The sequence below is a fragment of the Abrus precatorius genome, unplaced genomic scaffold, assembly GCF_003935025.1.
Source record: "Abrus precatorius isolate BTA unplaced genomic scaffold, Abrus_2018 Scaffold10, whole genome shotgun sequence".
Lineage (NCBI taxonomy): Eukaryota > Viridiplantae > Streptophyta > Magnoliopsida > Fabales > Fabaceae > Abrus > Abrus precatorius.
This window is the reverse complement of record NW_020874292.1, coordinates 34,747,731-34,769,331: the sequence shown is the minus strand read 5'-3', so window position 1 is coordinate 34,769,331 and position 21,601 is coordinate 34,747,731. Positions and strand designations below refer to the sequence as shown.

Below are 21,601 nucleotides of genomic sequence, written 5' to 3'. Positions count from 1 at the left end.
GTTTGATTTAGTAATTTATATTTATAAATTATAAGAAGGGTGACGGTAGTTGGAGTTGAAGCAACTGAGGTCTGAGGTAAGAGAAGAGAAGAGAAGAGAAATGAAGGTAGCTCCCATGGTAGTGTTGATGTTCAGAGACACAGAGGGCTTCGCCTCCGCTATCTCTGAAGCTCTCCACCCTGACCCTTCTTCCTCCTTTACCCGCCTGTATGTAACCTTTTTCTTCTTCAATTTTTATATTCACTGAGTGAAGGATCTTCAACATTGTTTGATGCCTTTTCATGTTGCAGAGAAGACTCCTTTGATCTTTCCTTGGAGGGTTATGGAATCAAGCACATCAAAGCATCTGCCACCGTTTCTCACTTCGTCGATAATCAGGGCACTTATAAGGTTAAGTTCCTCTTTTTTCGCAACCACCCTTTCACTCTTTCTCTCTCATCTTCACACATATTGTTATTAATTCAAGAACTGGACTTACTGTCAGCAGAAAATTAAGATGCCCATTTGCCTCAAATAGCCAAATTGTCATAATTGAGGGCAAATGTTTAGATTAGATTAGGGAATCACTTCGAATGTTTAAGATGTTTTGTTTCCTTCCCTTTACTTGTATATTTTGCTACACTAAAGATCACACCTACGATTTTTTGTTAATAAACACTGCATATGCTATGAAATATGAATTTATGAGTAATTTTTTAGCTTTATCTATGTAAATTATGTGCACTTGTACAGATTATATATTTATATTAGAAAATTTTAAATAGCAGTCATCAAATCCACTATAGCATTTTGGGAGTCGGATGCTACTTATTGCTATCCGAGATTAATAACTATGCCTTCCACATTAAGATTGAAGATAATTTCTTATCCTTACACAATAGTCTTCCTTACAGACACACGATTCTCTTAAACTCTGATTCTATGTTGAACTAGTATTGCATTTCATTTCATTTCAAAATTAAGAGGGTAATGCCTAGAGTGATGAATTATTCTTTCAGAGACTTGGAACTATTTGCTATTACTTATTATCATGTATACTTATTCATTTATTAATTATCAATCAATATTGGTTCCAGTGATTTACAGCTTGCAGTACCGCTGTTCTAATAATTTGTTCCTTGGAGATCCTGCTCCAAACAATCAGATTTAAGTCATATTAATGGTTAAACTTCAACTATACAAATTATCTTCCAAGATAATTTGTTATCCTTGTTCTTTAATCTTCCTTCTAGAAATACATCCGATTCTGTTATACTCTGTATCCAGGTGTCAATTGTGGTTATGCAACATTATGAGCCACCAGTACTAGCTTGTGCTCTTAATGAGGTCCTTAATAATATTGCTGGAGATAAATCATCCTTGATGCCAACTCTTTTGGTACCATTTTTGGTGGAATCATCCAAGGTTAAAGGGCAGAGTAAATCCCTAAGATCAGATGAAAGCAAACCTTTAATTTTTGGCATTCGGATCGGTGAAAATACAGACATAATGCAGGCCTTACTCAACAAAACCCACGAGCCACCGCCTTCGTTGCAGATTCAGCTTGAAACTTTTGCATGTTTTCTTCACTTTGTTCGAGTAATGAAGTTACCAACCTTTTTTCTAATTGGACAAACTAGTCAATATATGGAAAACAACTCCACTAAACCGCATGAGGTATTTATTTTCCTTATCACTTTTAAAGCACATGACCTTCATTGATTTCTATAAAAAAAAAATTCTATTGTTCGGAGAATGGTTGGGCTCTATGGATAGTGTAGCATCTGGCAACCTTCCTGTAAAGTAAACATGGGAACTGTTTACTTAATTCCACTATTTTCACTGTGCAGCAGCAAAACATTATTTTAAAGAACTGTGGCACTCTTTTTTTTCTACAATAAATGGGTGCACATTCAACAGCTAATTTATTATGGTTTGTGCTAGGTAATTCATGTAATAGGTGAGATTTTGGCTAGCACTACAGGTCTGCAGTTTTCAAAAGAAAGGGTGGTGTGGAATCCCAAAAAGACCTCAGGGGAAAGCAAGGAGCCGTGGCGCGCATTATATGGTTGAATCACGAGTTATTTACATGCTAACATGGAACCGGTATTTTCATGGATCTGATTCTCAGAACCATTGGTGTTTGTGCATGAATTGTTTCCTTAAACATTATTATAACCCCCACCTATTTTCTCTATACTTCCTTGAAGTATCTATTGAGATATCAAGTCCCATGGTGGGTCAATAACAAATTAAAGGCTATATAAACAAGAAAGTTTCAATTTAAAATTGCCTAAAACGTTTTGTACAAAGGAGACCACTCAAACTTTTGCTCAAGTTCTCTCCATCAATATTGGATCTGGCTCATATTTTAATATCCCAGTAGTATCTTAGTATCTTGCAATTTGTGTGTTAGTGGGATGAATGCTGCCATAGCATGTAACTGCATGTCCTTTGTATACTTGTGGGTTTTATTTGCATTTACCTGTCCAAAGGCTTAGCTTCGTAGGTTTAACCAAGTCATCCACCACATTGTATACTACTCACCAGTGTCTTGACTCCTCTACAACTGTTGATGGTATATAAAGATGAGGATAGCGAGTTTTTGAATTGTGCTTCTGCAATTGAAACACTTCAACGATGAAACTAGTTTATAATGTCTATGTTTTAGTAATGCGAGGTCCTCCAAAAAAATATTCTATTGTAATTATGAGTGCTTAGTATTATTTGGAGTGTCTTGTTATTCCCAAGTGTCTATTGTTAATCTTATTTAAATAATTTATAACTATAATATTTTTTTCTCTCTTGTAATCATATTAACAATATGGGTATTTTACAGAAAAAAAATAAATTAAATAGGAGTGACAATAGAAGTGATAATAGATGGGAGATGATTTGGTTATACCCTATTTTTGTGTCAGTCTGACCATGTGTTGACTTATGGCCTCCGATCCAAAGGACTGCCCAATGTGGCGGGATAAGAAACAATTAGATATTTTTAAGTTAAGACAACAAATCATTTAAATTGAACAGTACCAATGTGTGTTAGTCTAAGTAAATGAGTGGAAAGTCCTTGGGGTCCTTTTAAGTATGTGATCTTGAAAAAAAAATTGAAAAAAATTAGAAAACTTAATTTGGAATTTTAAAAAAAATTGAATTAGAAGACTAATTATGCATATAAAAGGTAAAAATTTAGAACTACAATACCTTTGATAAATATCATAGAATGGTTATCCTAAGTTAGTTATGTTAATTATTTATAACCTCAAATACATTTATTCTACCCGTTTAAAATGACAACAAATTTAATTAAGATTCCGATTTCTGTCTAGGATTAGGTGTATTTTTGTGAAATAGGGAATGATGGAAGAAACATTTACCGCTAACCGATAATGATACAAGATAGGTCCCCGCAAGTCAAAGCTTGAATTGTAAACAATTTGCACCTAAATAATCTATCATGTAATGTGCTTATGCTAGCAAGGGAATTATTAACATCAATAGCCCTGCGATAACAAGGTGATACGTCCAAGTCATGAGACGATGCAGTGCAGCTCCACCAATAAGGTAACACGCAAAAGGTGTAATTCTTTTTTCATTCGACTACCGGATTGAATGAAGTCTGCACCCTTATCACGATGATCCCTCCATAAATACAAGAAAATTTATTCGACCCTGTATTCTCAGGCTCCTAATCCAGTCAGTTCCAGAGTGAAAGTATGGTTCGTTAAATATGACAGAAGTCAGATGAGAAAAATTTCTGTGTACAACACCATGCCACCGGCATCTAATCTTTTGGATTAACTTTTGGATAATCCACGGGAAGCTTATGCTGCTTAACATGCTAGCTCTGCCAGAAGGGAAACATTAACTCATATCCTTCCATGACACCAGAGATCAACCAGTAGTTTATCAGATGTAGTTAATGAGCGCAACACGGCAATTTCTATCATCACACCGCCTTCCCCACGCTCAAAACACCTCTCATCCCAAAATTACTCATATGGGCCAAATCAAAATGAGAACCCTTTTGCGTCTCACTTTCATTCCAGCTCTTTCCAGGCATCTTCTTAACCCCTCTATCTTCCATCAACTTCCTGATCTCCAGCGCATCATTCCATCGGCCAGCAGCTCTGTAAATGTTACCAAGCAGAACATAACTCAAATGGAAATCTGGTTCTAGCTCAATCATCTTTTTTGCAACACGCTCTGCGGTGACATAGTCAGAACAGTTGGTGCATGCTCCAAGAAGAACCGCCCAAATTGAATGATCATATCTGCAATCCGCACTCTCCAACAAACTTTCAGCCTCCTCAATTAGCTCAGCACGGCCTAGAAGATCAATCATGCAAGTGTAATGCACCACCCCAGGCTTAATCCCATACTCCTCCATCATCAAAGCAAAATACTTCCTCCCTTGATCAACCAACCCCGTGTGACTACAAGCAAAAAGAACAGTGACAAAAGTGATATGGTCTGGCCTCATCCCCTCCTTAACCATATCCTCAAACAATTCCAACGCCTCTCTCCCTCTCCCATTCTGTGCAAACCCTCCAATCATCGCATTCCAAGTGATCAAATTCCTAACCTCCATACTGAAAAACACCCTGTGAGCGAAACCAACACACCCACATTTCGCATACAGATCAACCAATGCTGACTCCACTATAACATCCCTCCAACCACCCTTCCTCACATACTGACAATGCACTTCCTTCCCTTGCCTCACCGCGGCCAGCCCTGAACACGCACGAATAATAGTTCCAAAACTATAAATCTCAGCAACCCCCCTCTCCCTAACAAGCTCAAGCACATTCTCACACTTCCCATTCTGACAATAAGCACCAAGCATAGCACTCCAAGACACCGAATTCTTCTCCCTTAACCCATCAAACACAACCCTCGAACACCGAATGGCGCCACATTTCCCATACATATCCAACAAACTACTCTCAACAACCACATTCCCACACATCCCCAACGTAACAACCTTCCCATGCACCTCTTTTCCCAGCCTCAACCACCCCAAGTTACCACAAGCAGCCAACAACGTCCCAAACGTGAACCCATCGGGCACCAATCCAAAACCTCCGCTATGCATAGAATAAAACAACCCCACAGCTTCCTTAAACCTATCGTTCCTCGTTAACGTGGAAATAACCGTAGTCCAACACACCGCGTCCAGTTCGGGCAATTCATCGAACACCTTCTTGGCGTCGTCCACCACGCGATTTCTCCCATACATGTCAATCAACGCGCTGGAGATGACATTGTTGGAGTGGAAGCCGCGGGTCAATACGACGCCGTGGAGGCATTTCCCGAGTTTGGAGTTGCCAAGGTCGGAGCAGGCTTTGACGAGGGAAGAGAGGGTGAAGGCGTTGGGCTGGATGCCGAGACCCAGCATTTGGGAGAAGAGTTGGAGGGCGTCGTTGGGCTGGCCCACTTGGACATAGCCAGAGATGATAGAAGTCCAAGCGATAACGTCTTTAACAGAAAGCCCATCGAAGAGGGAACGGGCCTGGGGGAAATGGGGGCCCAGTTTGAAGTAGAGGGAGAGTAAACTATTGCCGACGAAGCGGTCGGCGAGGAGACCGGATTTGATGACGTGGGAGTGGAGTTGGGTGCCGTGGGAGAAGGAAGAGGTTTTGGTGCAGGTTTGGAGGAGGGAGGCGTAGAACACGGGCTTGAGAGAGGGGTTGAGGGCTTGGGCTTGGGCTTGGGCTTGGAAGAGGGTTAGGGCTTGGGGAAGATAGCCGTTTTTGCAGTGTTGGAGGATCTGAGACTCGGTTAAGGAAGGGGTGATGGTGGTGAGCATGCTGCAGTGGCGCCTCCATTGGAAGCGGATCTTCTTCTTCTTTGTGAACTGTCTCGTTCGCTGCATTGCAATTTTGATTTTTCATGTTCGTTCGTTGTGGTGTTGGGAATTTCATCGATACTCTCAGGTCACTTTTCCTTCCATGGCGAGGTAGTGCCATATAAGACCATCAAATTAGGATGTTATGGTACTCATTTTCATATTTATATTTCAAAATATTGTATAATATGAACTTTTAATATTGACGTGTTAAAGTTAAATATTATAAATTATAATACTGTTGATTTAGAGTTAAAAAAATATAGGTTTCGGGTAAAAAAATTAATAATATTAGGTAAAAGATTATTATAAAACGATATTAGGTAAAAAAGAAAATAATGATAAATATAGTTATTAAAAATAAATATAAATAAAAAGTTAATAATAAATTTTAAATTTAATATTACATTTATTTATTATGCGGTGCAGTTTTTTTACGTACCTATAAAATATATACCCATTTTCATTCGTAATTAGAGCATGCAAAATAGGTTTGGTAGAAATCCACTTAATTATATGATTAGGTTTTAAAAAAGTTATATATATATATATATATATATATATATATATATATATATATATATGAAGAAAACAAATGGGCTCTTAGACCGAGTAGTAGTTGATAATTCCGGTGATAGTTATGATGAAAAAGAAGAATAATATCTCAATATTTTGATAAATAAAAATTTTGCAATTCTTCTGAAATTTGAGTCAGATCGATTTTTTTTTTCAACAAATAAACACGTTACTTTTAGGAATAACTACTTTTGCACATTTATAATGGTTACGTTTAATTTATTTTTCTTACTAGAAGTAACCTCCCTAGTTTTAATTATTAGATTTAATTAAAATAATAAATTCTCATTCGGAGAAAGTGTGAAAATGTTTATTTCAGTTCACAAACAAAGAACTATTTCATTAAAAAAAAAAACATTTTATATTTTCACTTTTAATTACAAAATCATCACCTTAATGTATTTTATTTTTTGTTTTAAAAAATCTGCAAAAAAAAATTCTGATAACATCTTTTTATTTTTACTAATTGAAACAAGAAAACAGAATTAAAAACAACATAATTTTGTAATTAAAAATAAAAACAAGGGGATAGCTAATTGAATTACAACAAAATATTGTACCAAAAAGTTCAACAAAATTAGTGGGGATTCTGGGATTACATCCCATTCCCATAACATATCTTCTATTACTTTCAAATATTATAAAATTTATTTTCAATTTAGAGTCATTTTACATACATTACTTTCACATCTCTCGGAAAATTTTCAAACCATGGCAATGGTTTCCTAAGTCTAATAATCTCTTCAGTAGTTGGAATCATAAAAATCATTACTGTCACCAATTGCAGCCTGCAGATGCAACATGCAATGCTCAGTTAGGTACACCAAACCAATAAAAGTAGAGGCACAACACCATAAACTTAGACGAGAGCATGTTACCTATGTCCTAAGTACATAGGACCAAATTTTTTTCCATGACTTAATCAGAGTTGTATGAGCAGAAAAATGTCCTTCCATGATTCTTTCAGCTGTTGGTCCCATTTCATGCACGAATTTGACAGATTCCGAAAGTCGATTGAGAAGATTCATCAATGCAATTACTTCATTCCTTTGCAGCTGCAGCTAAAAGACCATCAAGTGCAACACAAAGGGCATTGGTGAGTCGGCCGTATTTTACTCTCACCAGCCATGTATTTTATTCTATTTTGATAAGTTCATCCTCATTTGATTTTCATTTTTATTTTCTTTAATGTTTTCACAAAGTTCCATTGTTGAGGGACTTCTACATGCATGGATGACTCTGTCAAGATTACAATATTCCTGTATATATATATATATATATATATATTATTGATAACAATAAAATTTGACATTATGTGATGCAAACAATAGCCATCATCTGTCTGGAAAAACTAGAAAATTTTCAAATACAAGAGAAAAAACTCAGTAGATTACAATTTCTTAACTATGAAATTATGTCCAAAGGCAAGTCAGGTGGAATTTGGAAGAAAGACATGTACATGGCAGCAGAATGTATTTAAAGATCACTGCAGAAGTGATTAGATTTAAGGTACATGCAAAAAGGGTAGCAGCCAAGAGAGGAGCACAAAAAAATCTAAAGCAAATGTACTTACTGTTTGACCCGAGTTTTCTTGACCATCAACAGAGAAAAGAATCTTCAATGCAGTTCCAAGACCAAGAACCTGAAGCTTTCCCCATAATCGACACTTCTCACATCCTACACAATCCATTAATGCACTGCATTCCCCAAAAAATTATTCCATAGCCAATGAGATCATTAATGAAGCAGCATATAAACTGAATCGGTATTCGAATAATAAATGGAGAACAAATAAAAGGAATGTTCATTTAGTTGTTTTCCTACGGTGAAAAGATGTTCAGACTTCATATCAGCACTTGAAAAGTCCAGATAAACCTACTTAACATCCATCAGTATGTGGAAACTCAAATAGCGACTTTCAAGAAAAATGGGAGAATAAAATTCCAAAACACAGATGAAAAGCAGAACCATACTGCAGGACTAAAAACGTCAATGGCAGTATTTGTGTCAAAATCCAACCAATATATCATAATTCTTTCCACCAAAATGGTTTTGTAAACATTTACTATGAACCATTAGTAACTAAATGTCTTTCCTACATATTTGTTAGCAACACAAAGCATGCTTACAAGAGACTAAGCCATGACAAAGCCCATCAAGTTATCAATGGATAATATTTAGCTAGGCCGGAACTAATTCCACTATTTTATAGTAATACCTGATGTTTCTGAATTGTTGCTGAATTTTCAGTTTTAGCTCAGGTCCACTTTGGCCTTTCCACAACTTAGCTTCATCAAATGGAATTGGACACGCAGCTTGAAGCTTGGGGTTGTAAAGGAGCTGTTTTATCAAGGATTGTGTTGTAAGGTCCTCGTTGGGATTACTTGTATCATACTCTGCCTGTTCCAGATAATCTGAAGCCTAAAGAGGTATGTAGATTGCATCAAGAATACAGTTAACTAATATTTCCAAAAGAAGAAGAAAATATCAAGATTGATATATATATAGATGTACTGTTTGTGATTTTAGACTGACGCAATTTATACTCACCTTGGTTACTGCTCGCAGGACAAAGAGAAAAGTGAAATACAAATTTCTGACACGATCAGGGTATTTTAGGACTCTATCATACATCAAAGTGATATTTTGGCCCCACTGGAATAATAAAAAAAAAAAGAAAGAAGTTAGATACTGAAATATATTTTTCTTAAGTTACAATGTATTATATTATAGTAAATGTGTATGCCTCGAAAAAATGCAGGTTGTTTCAAGATGAGTTCCATCCAAATTATTTTAGTGCATAAAAAGATCAGTACAAGGTCCATTATACCAAAAGAAAAATAAGTAGAAAACTTTTAGGCAGTGAAACAAAAACCAAACAGTTGTCTGCCTACATGATCAAACATGCAATGTACTCCATTAATTCATCAAAAGCAATAATATAGGCATTTCTTTCAAACAGAAAATTAGCTACTTCGGGAAAGAGGAATGTAACATTTACCAAATTTGTAGCTTCATCAAGTAGATAATCAGCAGCTATATGTATTGAAATGGAGGAGTGAAGACCTGATATCAATTTATACAAAATCTTTTCCTCATCGCATAACTCTTGAGATGGATCTACAGAAGACAAATTTTTTCTAATTATAAAGGATGCACAGCATGATAGCTTAAGGGCTTCATATACTGCTCATCATCATCAATGAACCATAAGGCACCAAAGAAAACAACAACTCTTTTATGAACAGTTTAAAGATATCTTTCAATAAAAGAAATAAATGATAAGAACACGACTAATATCCACTCTGGGTGAAAAACAAGAGAAAAATAATGAATAAGAGAGAAAGAGAGAGGGTAATAATTTGCATTGAAAGTTATTGGTTTGTCAATGTTTGATAACAAGAAAGGCATCATAAATGATCAAACTACCAAAAATTATACAGAGAAAGCTTACATTTGGGGCAGTTTTCAGTGTAGACAGCATCCCATATCCTTCTTGCAGATGGACCAGTGTAACCAGTATATCTTTCAGGATTCAGTTGAAGATTCACATATGTCATCTCATCTACAAATGCAAACATGATTTAAATTGACATGCTATTTTCTTAGAAAGATGTTCAATATATTATAAAATGATTTTAACTACGACACACTGAAAATGTAAAGAAGTATAAATACTACTAGTGAATCCTATTTTACCACCTATTATAAAATAGTTAAAAGCTTTTAATAGAAGTAAATGCTAACTAATACACTGTTGTGTCACCTTGCTTTCAGATAGTGAAAAAATGTTGCACCAAGGGTGGATCAAGTTGAAATTTAATCATAAAACTATCTTAGTGGATTAAAAATCAAAGAAAACTATTCAGCACGACAAACTGATTTGAACAACATAAGTAAATCTGATGTCACCCAAAATAAAATGTATGGATCCTAAATCATAATTTCTATACTTCACTATTAACATCTAATATTTCACACAATTAATCAGATAAACTATAACAATGACCAAAAATAATTTAAATATTAGTATACAGATAGCACACCATTATCAGTCTCATCGTCATTTGTCCATGGATTGTCTATTTCTGTCCACCCTCTGAAAGCTTTACTGTCTAAAGTACGGTCAACAGCTGCCTGAGGTTTTCCCTCTTGACAAACAAGATCATTCATTGAAAGGCGATGGGGCTTCTTAAATGATTCGGGGAACTCATTTTCTGGGCATTCACACACACTACAGTCCCGCAACCGGCACATACCATCATCAGGCCAAAATGGGCAGTCACACCATAACTTAACCTGTAGATTTCATCCACTAGTCTTTAGCACAAAAGGAACAGGTGAGGCTCACCAAAAGTTAAAAAAGAAAAGCAATTCCGTAATTGGTATGCCTACATATAATTTATCATCACAGGCACAGTTTAAGTAAGCTAGTCATGGTTTTAAAAACCAGACTGGATGAGACAGTTCAATCAGCATTACTCACTCTTAAGTCAAAATTTGTAATTCAATATAAGCAATGTTTATCCTAAACGCCACACAGCATCACACATTAGTTTGCCAACTTGACAGGGGTTGAAAGTTCAACATTTTAAAATCCATAATTCAAGAGAGAATAGCTGGAGATGAAGGCCACTATGTTGTTCAGTTATTCAAATAGTCATGCATGGACTCAATTCTAACACTTTAATGCGTTTCTACAACACGTGATTCTCTCTAATTTCTTAAAGCGTTGGTCATATCAAAATTCAAATATTCCAATGATCAAGAAAACCTTTAGAAATGATTAATCAAAATCAAGCTGAGAACCATCAAAAATTGTTGTGCTGCTCACATGAATTGGATGCTAACTATCTTTACAGGTAATATAAGGGATATGTTAGGAACCAATACAAGTCAATTGGAACAGAAAAAGCATAAAAACATTAGAACGGCCTATTCAAAACATAACGGTTTATCCAACTCATCAAACTCGAGACAATCGTAAGCATCAACAGCATAGAAGAGGCAACAAACAAACCTTAAAATATCGAAAGAAAGGCGTTTTCACAAGCTCTTGGAGGGACGGGTACAACACATCCTCATTAAGACGGTCCACAGTTTCATAATCACAACAACAATCCTCCACCATACCACTGTACTTTGGTGTACACTGCAACAAATAAAAAGAATAATTAAGCTTAGAACAATTCACAAAACAAACGTATCTCCACATTTCCACTGTTAGGGATACCAATCACCACAAAATGCATTCTTTTCCTATGTTCCATGCTGAAGTCAACGCAAGAGATTTTCACCACAATTATCAATACAAGCCACACTCACCTTAGAAGAGAAATAAATTACAACAATCCGAGATTAAAATAAATAAACAGAACACCCAAAAATCATATACACTCTTTGTGAAGTGCACAATAGATTGAGATTCACGATTTCACAATTCAAGACAAAAAAAAAATAGAAAAAGAAAAGAAATTACCCGTGCACATTGACACGCTCTGTCAATGGCTCCAAAGAGAGCTATTCTGGGAGAAGTTTTGGAAGACATAGCCATTGCAACAAAAATTGCGACGAGAGCAAGCACCACCCAAAGCCATGGCGTTCTACGACCCTTCTTCTCAGTCTCTGCTTTCACCATCACTCTCTTCTTCTCAGTGTCGGTGCTTCCCAAACAAAGCACCGAGCTTTTCCCACACCCAGAAGAAGATCGATGCTGAGTCGCCGAAGAAGACGAAAACCCACCAATGGAAACGCAAAAAGACAATGTTTTTGCGCGTTGATGGATCCCAGTGGCGTGAGTTTCGAGGAAGGAACACTGGACGCGTTTTCAAGGAGTTTTTGGTAAGGTTTTTGCTTTGTGTGTTTTTCTTCTTCTTCCTATGGAGCGGTCAAAGGTCGTAGGAAATGAAACTGAGGGAAATTAATGAGGGAAAATTATGGGCTGCTGATGGTTTTGTTTTTCCTTTGTGCCAAACACTGTTTTGTTAGAAAATTCCAGAAACTGTGCCAAACTGTATTGATGGCTGTTGAGAAGTTGGGCCTAACTAGATCCACTGTATTATTATTATTATTATTATTATTATTATTATTATTATTATATGGGAAGGTTACAAATAATCTATGGTGTGTCCAAATTTATAAAAAAAATGGTTTTAGTGTTTGTAAATGTAATTTGTTTTATCAACGAGTACTTTAACTAACTGATATAAACCGATTCAGTTTAATCATTAATTTTTAGTTTGAGTAGAATTATGTTAAATACTAAAAAGAAGTTTAGATTAACAAGTAGAGTAATTATAATATTTATTTTTAATTTATTTATTTATTGACCATTTGTTTATTTTATATTTCTTAAAAGAATAACCCAATTAACTTGTGATATAGTAGTATTTATAAGCATTTAATGTTATTTAACAATTTAAATGTAATTCAATTGGCTTCAACTTTTCCATTCTCATTAACTATGCATGTTGAATTCAAATTCAAGTTTTTTTTTTACCTAAAACTAAAGACGATATTCATTTACTTTCGCAGTATTTTTCATAACAAGTGTTATATATTATTGCTCTTTCTTTAAAAATTTATAAATTTTTCATGTTTTGCATTATATTTAGAAGGCAAGGTTCTTTAAATGTCAAAACGAATTTTTTAATATAACAGTAAATGTATATTTGTATTTCCTTTTTTACATTAAAACTGTTTGTTGGTCAAAATAAAAAAATAATAGAAGATAATTTATTTTATTCAACAGACATTGAAAAAAATCATAAGATAAAAGTAAGTTTGTTTTCAATGCTTGTTAAATAATAAAATATAATGAGAGTGATAATAATTTATTTTTATCATGATATATTATATTTTTATTCGACTTTTATAACTTATCACTTTTATTTTATTAAATTCACCAAGTAAGTCCTCCTAAAAAGGTTATATCAAAGAAAGAACGTATAAGCACTTGTATTGACGTATGAAATTAACTGATTAATGTAAGATATATCATTGTGTTTTTTTTTATAACTAACGCAAGCATAAATTTTATGCATAATTATTATAATTTAATTTTATAATAAATATTTATTTTGATGTTTGAATTACAGCTAGGCTTATAAAAAATTGGTTTGAGCCTTCAAATATATTCCTAGAAAACAAGAAAAGTCCAAAATATCTTATTAAGCACAGATAGAAATTTTGAAAGAAAACATAATTTTTTTATAAGAAAATTAGTTATTATGCCTAAACCTATTTAGAAAATTTTTCAAAATTATTTCTAGGTATGAAATACCTTGAAATTGTATTTATAATAATTTATTAGACTAAAAAATTAAACAAGAAAATAAATTTATGTAAGCATTCCTTGAGTCACAATTTGTTTTCTTTAGGTGTTGGGTGTACACGGGACTTGTATATAGAAGCATTCCTTGAGCTTAGAAAAGGCTCACACTTTAAGAAAGCTCACATCAAAGTTTAAAGAGGAAGGGGACACAACAATTGTCAAATAAGTATGATTTATTTGTTTTTTGTTTTGTTATAACTTTCAAGTACTTATTTCTAGAATTTATTATATTTTTTTTCTGAAAATTTATTTCTCAAGAACAAAGCACTTCCCAAAACTTATTTCAGAATTTACTACTATATACTTCTAGAAGCTATTGGAATAGAATTTTGCACTTCAATTTTTGAAACTTGAGTTAGAATATTGAAATATAATACAATTGAATTATTTGATTTGTTTTTAGGTTTTCTCACCAATAGAAGTTAGTATGGAAGAATTGCGAGCTATCCGATGAAGATGTCAACTAATCAGCCAATTAATGGGGAAGTAAGAAATATTTTATAACCATTTTATTGCACCAAACCTAAAGTGTTATGCTATTATTAGATGAACTGATTGGTTTTTAAATGTCTTTTAGAAAGAAATGTGTATAGAGATGTTGGATGTTTCACCTTTAAGATTATGAATTATATATAGTGATGCATTTATGGCTGAAGAGGTAGTTGGTTGAAATATTGTTATTAATTATGAGTGTACAAAATTGTAGACCTAACATATCTTTAATTGCAGATTTTTTCAACTTGGGATAATCCATTGAATTGGACTAGATCTAACATATCTTTATTTCTCTCTTCATTTCAACCATTTTATCGATCACATTTATTATTTTTTCTTCACTTTCTTTTCCTTCTTATTATTTCACTCATTTTATACGAGACTGTGAGAAAAAAAAAAATACCCTTTAAACGTTTTACAAACTGCTGCAAAGCCGATTCATGCGTAATGATTTGAGGAACAACATAGGGGGAAAAAATGGATTAACACTGGCAGTCAAAGAGTGTGGAAAACGGTCAAATGCAAAGAAAATAGAAGCATAGAGAGATTGGGATTCTTGTTCTTTAAAAGGTCACATTCACATCACTTGTGTCATTCGGTTGTTTTTCCATTTCTATGAATGGAAAGAAGAACCACCGGTCAAATTTCATATCCTTTGTTCATGATTTCATTATTGGGTATTTCCCAAAATAAAGAAACATGGAAAACGAAATGCCTCCTCCTCCATAATCAATGACGATTTTGAAGCAGCTAAAGAAAAGGGCACAAGAAATGAAATCTGAGTTTCACCAGTGATCACAACAATAATTTTCTGTGCAGAGCTTGTCTCACTTTTTATCTGCATGGCATGCCTTGTCTTTTCTCTTTCTAAATTTCTCCCAATACATGCATGCCTTTATGTGACATAATTAACCATATATTAAATTAATAATTGCTATATATATATGGACAACTGCAGCTCTTTTATGATAAATATATTGTAATCATCAATCCCACCACTATCTGCACCTGAGAATCAGGGAGATTAATTTTGGGTTTTTTTCACTCAAGCAATATGTAAAAAGTTAAGGATTTTGGTTTGAATAATACTTCCACAGAATGATGATTAATTGTAATGATGATGATTTCATATAATTAGTAGTAGTCAATGATGATTATGTTTTTTTCCAATGCGCAAGGTTATTCAATCATGTTACTATTTTATCTCTCGATATATTTAGCTCATCCGAAGAATGCTGATCATGCAAGCTTATTTGAGATGTTTACAGACATTCATTTCGTTTTTTAACTTATCTGCATATAATAAAAATTAATAAATAATATATTTTTATTAAAAATCATATTATTTAATACTATTAATGTATTAAATTTATTATGTTTTTTAATTTTAACAAAATCTTACTGTACACATATTCTTATTTTGTGTCTTTAGACACATGAAAAAAATGGTAGAAGTTATAGATAAAAAGTTAAAATTGATGAAAATTATATTTAAAACTTCATTCTATTTTGTGAAATATTGAAATCAATAATAGAATATTCAAAATTAGTTGCTAGTGATGCTAAAATATCATTGAGAGATACATCTCTAATTATTTACTACTGCTAGGAAATTTGTTAAATTGAAATAGACTAAAGTGTAACTTATATTAATCTTCTCTTAAGCGAAGTGTATATTTTAAAATAAGAGAGATGAGTATAATTGAAGCACTTTCAAAGAATGAAAGTAGAATTGATTTTATTTTTAACCGAGTAAATTTTCTCAGTCTAATTTGATAATAAGCATTGATTGGTTAACTTAGTGCTCGACTCAACAAAAGTCAACCATTTGCCTTTTTTTCTATTTAAACGACAGTCAATCATTCGTGAGGATGCACTGCTTTCTTGTATACAACCTTGATTACTTCAAAAGAAAATGCAAAATTTGCCAAGAGCACATATATATAATCTAGTAATCTACTAGATATTTGGACTGTACTTGTCAACTTGATCAATAAAAATACAGAAGTAGTGTATTAATCTACCTAGCTATCAACATATACTTGCAGGGTTTTGATCCCTTACCCTTTTTAAGGAGCTAGGCTTGCCCGTGTTAGAAGAGCCTCTGTTCTTTTTCAGGATTTCGTCCATGTTTACTTTTTATCATAATGTCAGTGATTAGGTGTAGGATGTAATCCCTTCTATTTATATAAAAAAAGCATATAATAATGAGTGTTCGGATTTAACTACATATATATAAAATATTTCAAGAGAATTTTTACCCCAAAAGATATTTGAATCATAGACACAAATATATACATATATATATATATATATATATATATATGAAAATATTTGAATTTAGGCTATTTAACATGGCATGACGATGAGGTCATTCTGCAGGCTTTCCTCAGCAAAATAACAAACCACAGAAATGTGGACGAATCGAAGATACCCAATTTGGCCAAACGGTTTTCTTGAAAATCCGCATGGCATGCGATGCATTATAAAGAAATACACACACAACACATGTCCTTTATGCTATCATATTCTCCACAAAAGCTCCCATTTTCACCAATTATCTAACTCGTGACGTGTCAGAACAATCTGCATGCATATCGTTACAATCCTACTTTCTGGAATTTTCCGGCATATCTCTGATCTAAAGGCCGGCAATCCCCCAACAAATCTCCGGCCATAGTTTCCTTTTCTTTTATTTTTCTTAATTCAGTTTTCACACCCCTAAACGTGAAGAAACATTTTTTTTCAATATTTAATTATAATCAATCTGGTTAATTAGTTTGATACTTTCTTTTTTCTTAAAAAAAATTATGCTGATGTTTCTCACATAAGAAAAACGCAACTAATAAAGAATGGATTGAATCAATGCTTAGAAATACTCTACCGTGGATTAAATATAACGATATGGTCATTAATTTTACGATCTTTTTCTAACACGTAAAAATTGCTACAAATATTCAGAATGACCCCTCCAAGCAAACATGAACATAACTTGCATGTGTCACTCTTTTGATTAGCACATACTCACCTAGCTATTCATGTTCACATATATATCAATTTCATAACTAGATCCTATATCTAGCATAACCTATTTGTGTCATGTTTGAGAAAATTCCAACGAACAAAGAAGGGTTGCTTCAGAGCCAAAGAGCCCCGGCTTCCTTAAGGAGAGGAACTAGAGTGCCGTTTATATGGCTGGCCATGAGGGTTTGCACCCCACCAAGAAACTTGCCACCAATGAAGACAGCAGGAACAGGCTGATGCGCCCCGGCAAGCTGGTAGAGGACTGACCGGATGCCAGGGCCATCGGCCTGCTCGTCGAGCTCCACCACGGTAGGGCCGACGCCGAGGCTGAAGAGGAGGCGTTTGGCCACCGTGGACATGCAGCAATCGCTCATGCTGAACACCACCACGGCGTTGCACGATGCCAGGTGGTGTACCATCTCATAAGGCCTCATGTCAAGCTCCAACGGTGATGGTGACAGTGGTGGTGGTGCCTCTATTTGAGAGATTGATTTCATCACTTGCATGATGGTATGTCACTAGAAAGAGAGGTTTCAAGAAGTATATAAGAATTATTGGGTAGAAATAGAAGGAGTGGAAACGGCGATGGAGGATACTTTTATATAGAAAGTGAGATATATAGCTGAGGATTAAGGTGTGATATTATGTATGGGAATGTTTTGGAACACATGAAATAATGTTACATGATATTTATTGCATGGAGTTTTGTGCATGTAACGCGGTAGCATGAGTCAAAGTACATATAGGTGAGAGAGTGAGTGAGTCCAAAGGCACAAAATGAGTGAGTTTCATACAAAAGTACGAATATAAAAAAGCTAAGTGAGAAAAAGAAAAGAGGGGTTATTAATTTGTGAATGGGTGATTGGTGTTTCATTCTCCTTTGCCTCGATGAGAGAGAGAAAGTGAGAGATAATGTTATATGGCGTCACTATCTATCTCCATCTAAGAAGAGGTAAAAAAGAATGAGAGAAGAGAGTGAGGTCCATGTTTTGAACATAGAAGATGTTGGGTTAGAATTGAACCGTATAGAAGAGGGTCACGCGTTTGTTGAAGGGGAAAGAGAAAGCGAATCAGAATTCAGAGTAGACTGACACAGTATAGCAGCTGCTGGTGGTGGCTGCTATTGCATGCATGATGAGTAACTCATAAGCAAAGCAAAAGCTGGTACACATGCATACCACATATATGATACTAAAGTTCCAATGCCTCTCTCATGCGATTCCTCTTTCTAGGGTTGTTATGTTATGTTATATGTGTGTGTGTCATATAAGAGGCAACCCAAAGTAATTATTAAGTAGTTTATTAGCTTCAGAAAATTAATTAAACTCAGCATCGTGCCACCATGTTAGGAAAAAAGTTAATAAACTTGTCTTTTTTCATTAGTGATATATTTAAATTGAGATTACATTCACTTAAATAAATTTTACATTATTTTGGAACCATATATTGTCATCATTGTTAGTAAAATGAATTATGAAACTTGTCTTGTTTTTGTATTTTAATATTGTGAAGTTTTCAAACATAGAAAACGTAAATAAAATTTACATTAAATTTACTTAAATTCTCTTAGTAAAATAATTCATCTCATGGAAAAAGTATGTCTTCTATGTTTGAAAACTTGCTAGTATTCGGATACAATTCATGAGGTGTTGACAATTGGAGCTATTTTAGATCCTAGATAATACATGACATATTCTGAATATTATACATTTTCTGAAGATGAAGATGTTAACGATGCGAAAGTAAATAATTTTTTTTAAAAAAAATTTATCTTATTGATACCACAAGTATGCATATTTATTGATTTCATAATTCAATTCCATTACAAATTCTCCAAAAAGTTAGATAAAAACAAAAATATGAGGGACTTTAATTTAAGTAGAAGACAATTAATGGAAACCAAATTTATATAATTTTAAAATAGGACTTAATTAATTAAAAATTTTAAAAATCAAAATCTCATGTAAGTTAAATTAAATTGACTCAAAAGTATAATCAAATCTAACTTTTTGCTTTGTTTTTTAATCAAGCCTATTTTTCTTAGTGCTTTATGTATCCTCCTTTTTTTGGGTCATCTTTGTGTATCCCTTCGTAAGACACATGAAGCAAAGACCAGTGAGACACATTTTAACAGATAAAAACTGGCCCATGTGATAATAGAAGCAACATCAGCTGGTCCATAAAGAAGGAGAATGTAGAATGGGCTAAAGACCAATGGCCCAATTCCAAAATTAAGAGGATGGAATCAATCGACAATTGCAAAATTAGTGTAAATTTGATTCCTTAATCCTCTGATTATTTACCCTAAAAAACCATTTTCTAAATATGACTTTAAGGAGTTAAATCTTAAAATTGTTTGGGTGATATTTTCAAATGAAAAAAAATAATCTGTAGTGATTAGAGTTTATTCTTAAAAGGTCGAACAAATTACAATTTGCAATGAATAAAATTGATTTTAAAAATAAAATTTACTTAATTTTTAAAAAGCAGACATATTTTAATATGTGTCACCAATTAACTGTACCTCCCATTATCAAACATACATAGAGCATTAGATGTTTGAAAGAGTTTCCTTGACTTTCTATCATAATTTATACAGAAGATGAGAAATGTGTAATAAAAAAATATGGTAAACATAGTGTGGACAAGTTACATGTATCATGAAATATTTAAATGATACTTAGGTATGAAAAGAGAGGTGGCTAGAGTATTTATATATATAGATGAAGGTGAAAGTTAAATGACATTTTTTAAATGGGTCTATCATACTCAGGCTCATATATTCAGCTAATATAAGAAAGATCTCGCGTAACGTATTTGTAAAAGACCCTAAGAATGTAATTCTCTCATTTCAATTTTGAATTTCTTTTTAATTGATTTTATAAAAGTGATGCCTTCTTCGAGCAAACATACACTATCTTTTTGAAAATTTATTCGTTTGCTACAATAATAATTAAGTCTCATTCAGTTAAATCATCGTGCTATTTTATGGCTAATCTCATTCTTGAATGTTCAATCTCTGACCCTAAATTCTATTACTTTCTAAATGACAATGATACCACTAAAACATGTATCCAAGTATGAGTTTGAATTTTTTATGAATTCAAATTTGATCCTAAATGTAATTTGATTCAATGTTAAATCAAAATGACTTGCTTAAACTTTGATGGTGCTATACAATTTTAGCAAGAATTAAAGCATGAAACTCTATTCTAATACTTTGAATGATCTTTAAGAATTCAAACATCACCTTATGTGTTTATGATTTACAATATTAAATTAAGATGACTTGGTTGACCCTTAATGACGCTTTATAGTAATTATAACATGAATCTTCATTCCAATATGTTGAATTCAATTTAAATTTGACCCTCACTGTTGTTACAAGTACAAAAAATATGACTTGCTTAACCCTGGACAATGCTATATAGTTATAGTCTCAATTTTTATTTAGATTTATTGGCCTATCTAGCTTATCCCGTTTTGGCTCGCTAAAATGTGAGTTAATAATAAAACTAGCTTATAAGGCCTATTTTTTATTTTTAAAATTTTTTAAATAATTATTTATTAATTAAATATTTTTATTAAGATAAATTTTTTATTATTTATTGTTTTTTTTAATTTTTTTAATTAATTTTTTGTGGATTAACCCATTAATCTAATGATCCATTAATTTTTTTTGTTTTTTTATTTTTGACTAGTTAACTTGTTAGTCCACTTTTAAATGAGTTGAGTTAAAAAATTAGTTTATTTTCATACAGGCTTGAACCAGCTTGTTTTGGGTGGGCATTTAGCAAATTAAGTATTAACTGGCCTGTTTTGTTACTCCTATCTTTATTTCAATTATTTAAATTTTTTATGAATTCAAAATTGACCCAAATTACAATTTTCAATTCACAGTGTTAAACTAACATCGCTTGCTTAGTCTGTGATGATACTATGCAATTGCAATATGAATTGTTGTTTGCAAAAATAATGGAATTTCCTTTAAATGATGATGATATTGGACAAAGTTCTATTATGCTAAATGCTCTTTGGAGAGTCCGTATTTAACGACTAATCTCAATCTTGATTTCTCAAGAACGTTAAATCTTGAAAAACTACAGTGTCCACCCTATAAAACTATAAGATCATTATGTTACAACTTTTTTCATAAAAATTTTGGCACAAAAATGTGCATGAAATAATGTTTTTTCTGCTCTTTTTATCTCCAGGAAACAGTGTAAGAACCTGTAAGGATTGCTGTGAATTTTTCTTCGATTTTTTCTTATGAAAATTTTAGCAAAAAAATTTAGGAAATTATGAGCTTTTCCTACCTTTTTTCATCTTCTAAAATATTT

At 33.2% G+C, this 21,601-nt stretch overlaps 4 protein-coding genes across 7 annotated transcripts; 1 reads left to right on the top strand and 3 right to left on the bottom strand.

The window, feature by feature from the left end:
* Positions 1 to 57: 57 nt before the first annotated feature.
* On the top strand, positions 58 to 2,718 carry LOC113852729. 2 transcript variants are annotated; one of them, XM_027483083.1, is made up of 4 exons: positions 58 to 207; positions 291 to 390; positions 1,267 to 1,656; positions 1,924 to 2,718. In XM_027483083.1, the coding sequence occupies exons 1-4, from the start codon at positions 101 to 103 to the stop codon at positions 2,050 to 2,052; spliced, it is 726 nt and encodes a 241-aa protein (XP_027338884.1). In that variant the 5' UTR covers positions 58 to 100; the 3' UTR covers positions 2,053 to 2,718. The 2 variants fall into 2 exon arrangements, with proteins under 2 accessions (XP_027338884.1, XP_027338885.1); XM_027483084.1 differs by having other exon boundaries at positions 66 to 207; positions 1,267 to 1,578; positions 1,924 to 2,159.
* Positions 2,719 to 3,931: 1,213 nt separating this feature from the next.
* LOC113852357 (pentatricopeptide repeat-containing protein At1g03540) lies at positions 3,932 to 5,827 on the bottom strand. The gene has a single exon (XM_027482584.1). It carries the CDS (start codon positions 5,792 to 5,794, stop codon positions 3,932 to 3,934), a length of 1,863 nt encoding a protein of 620 aa, XP_027338385.1. The 5' UTR covers positions 5,795 to 5,827.
* A 1,070-nt stretch (positions 5,828 to 6,897) lies between these two features.
* On the bottom strand, positions 6,898 to 12,424 carry LOC113849866 (endoplasmic reticulum oxidoreductin-1-like). Of its 3 annotated transcripts, none has more exons than XM_027480084.1 (10): positions 11,889 to 12,395; positions 11,430 to 11,561; positions 10,456 to 10,708; positions 9,864 to 9,974; positions 9,411 to 9,529; positions 8,960 to 9,064; positions 8,628 to 8,830; positions 7,983 to 8,106; positions 7,288 to 7,470; positions 6,898 to 7,197 (listed from the first exon to the last, which is right to left on the bottom strand). In XM_027480084.1, exons 1-9 carry the CDS (start codon positions 12,045 to 12,047, stop codon positions 7,288 to 7,290), a joined length of 1,389 nt encoding a protein of 462 aa, XP_027335885.1. In that variant the 5' UTR covers positions 12,048 to 12,395; the 3' UTR covers positions 6,898 to 7,197. The 3 variants fall into 3 exon arrangements, with proteins under 3 accessions (XP_027335885.1, XP_027335893.1, XP_027335902.1); XM_027480092.1 differs by having other exon boundaries at positions 6,949 to 7,197; positions 7,288 to 7,464; positions 11,889 to 12,424; XM_027480101.1 differs by lacking the exons at positions 6,898 to 7,197; positions 7,288 to 7,470 and adding an exon at positions 7,798 to 7,895 and having other exon boundaries at positions 11,889 to 12,372.
* A 4,950-nt stretch (positions 12,425 to 17,374) lies between these two features.
* LOC113852356 (glutaredoxin-C9-like) lies at positions 17,375 to 17,767 on the bottom strand. The gene has a single exon (XM_027482583.1). It carries the CDS (start codon positions 17,765 to 17,767, stop codon positions 17,375 to 17,377), a length of 393 nt encoding a protein of 130 aa, XP_027338384.1.
* Between the last annotated feature and the right edge of the window lie 3,834 nt (positions 17,768 to 21,601).

Excerpts from the sequence above, each read along its gene's own strand:
- LOC113852729 (XM_027483083.1), top strand. The coding sequence starts at position 101 with ATGAAGGTAGCTCCCATGGTAGTGTTGATGTTCAGAGACACAGAGGGC. Across the intron at positions 391-1,266 it reads ATAATCAGGGCACTTATAAG|GTGTCAATTGTGGTTATGCA; the intron begins GTTAAGTTCCTC and ends CTCTGTATCCAG. Across the intron at positions 1,657-1,923 it reads ACTCCACTAAACCGCATGAG|GTAATTCATGTAATAGGTGA; the intron begins GTATTTATTTTC and ends GGTTTGTGCTAG.
- LOC113852356 (XM_027482583.1), bottom strand. The coding sequence starts at position 17,767 with ATGCAAGTGATGAAATCAATCTCTCAAATAGAGGCACCACCACCACTG.
- LOC113852357 (XM_027482584.1), bottom strand. The coding sequence starts at position 5,794 with ATGCTCACCACCATCACCCCTTCCTTAACCGAGTCTCAGATCCTCCAA.
- LOC113849866 (XM_027480084.1), bottom strand. The coding sequence starts at position 12,047 with ATGGTGAAAGCAGAGACTGAGAAGAAGGGTCGTAGAACGCCATGGCTT. Across the intron at positions 8,107-8,627 it reads CAACAATTCAGAAACATCAG|TGCATTAATGGATTGTGTAG; the intron begins GTATTACTATAA and ends TGGGGAATGCAG. Across the intron at positions 7,471-7,982 it reads AAGAAAACTCGGGTCAAACA|CTGCAGCTGCAAAGGAATGA; the intron begins GTAAGTACATTT and ends ATGGTCTTTTAG.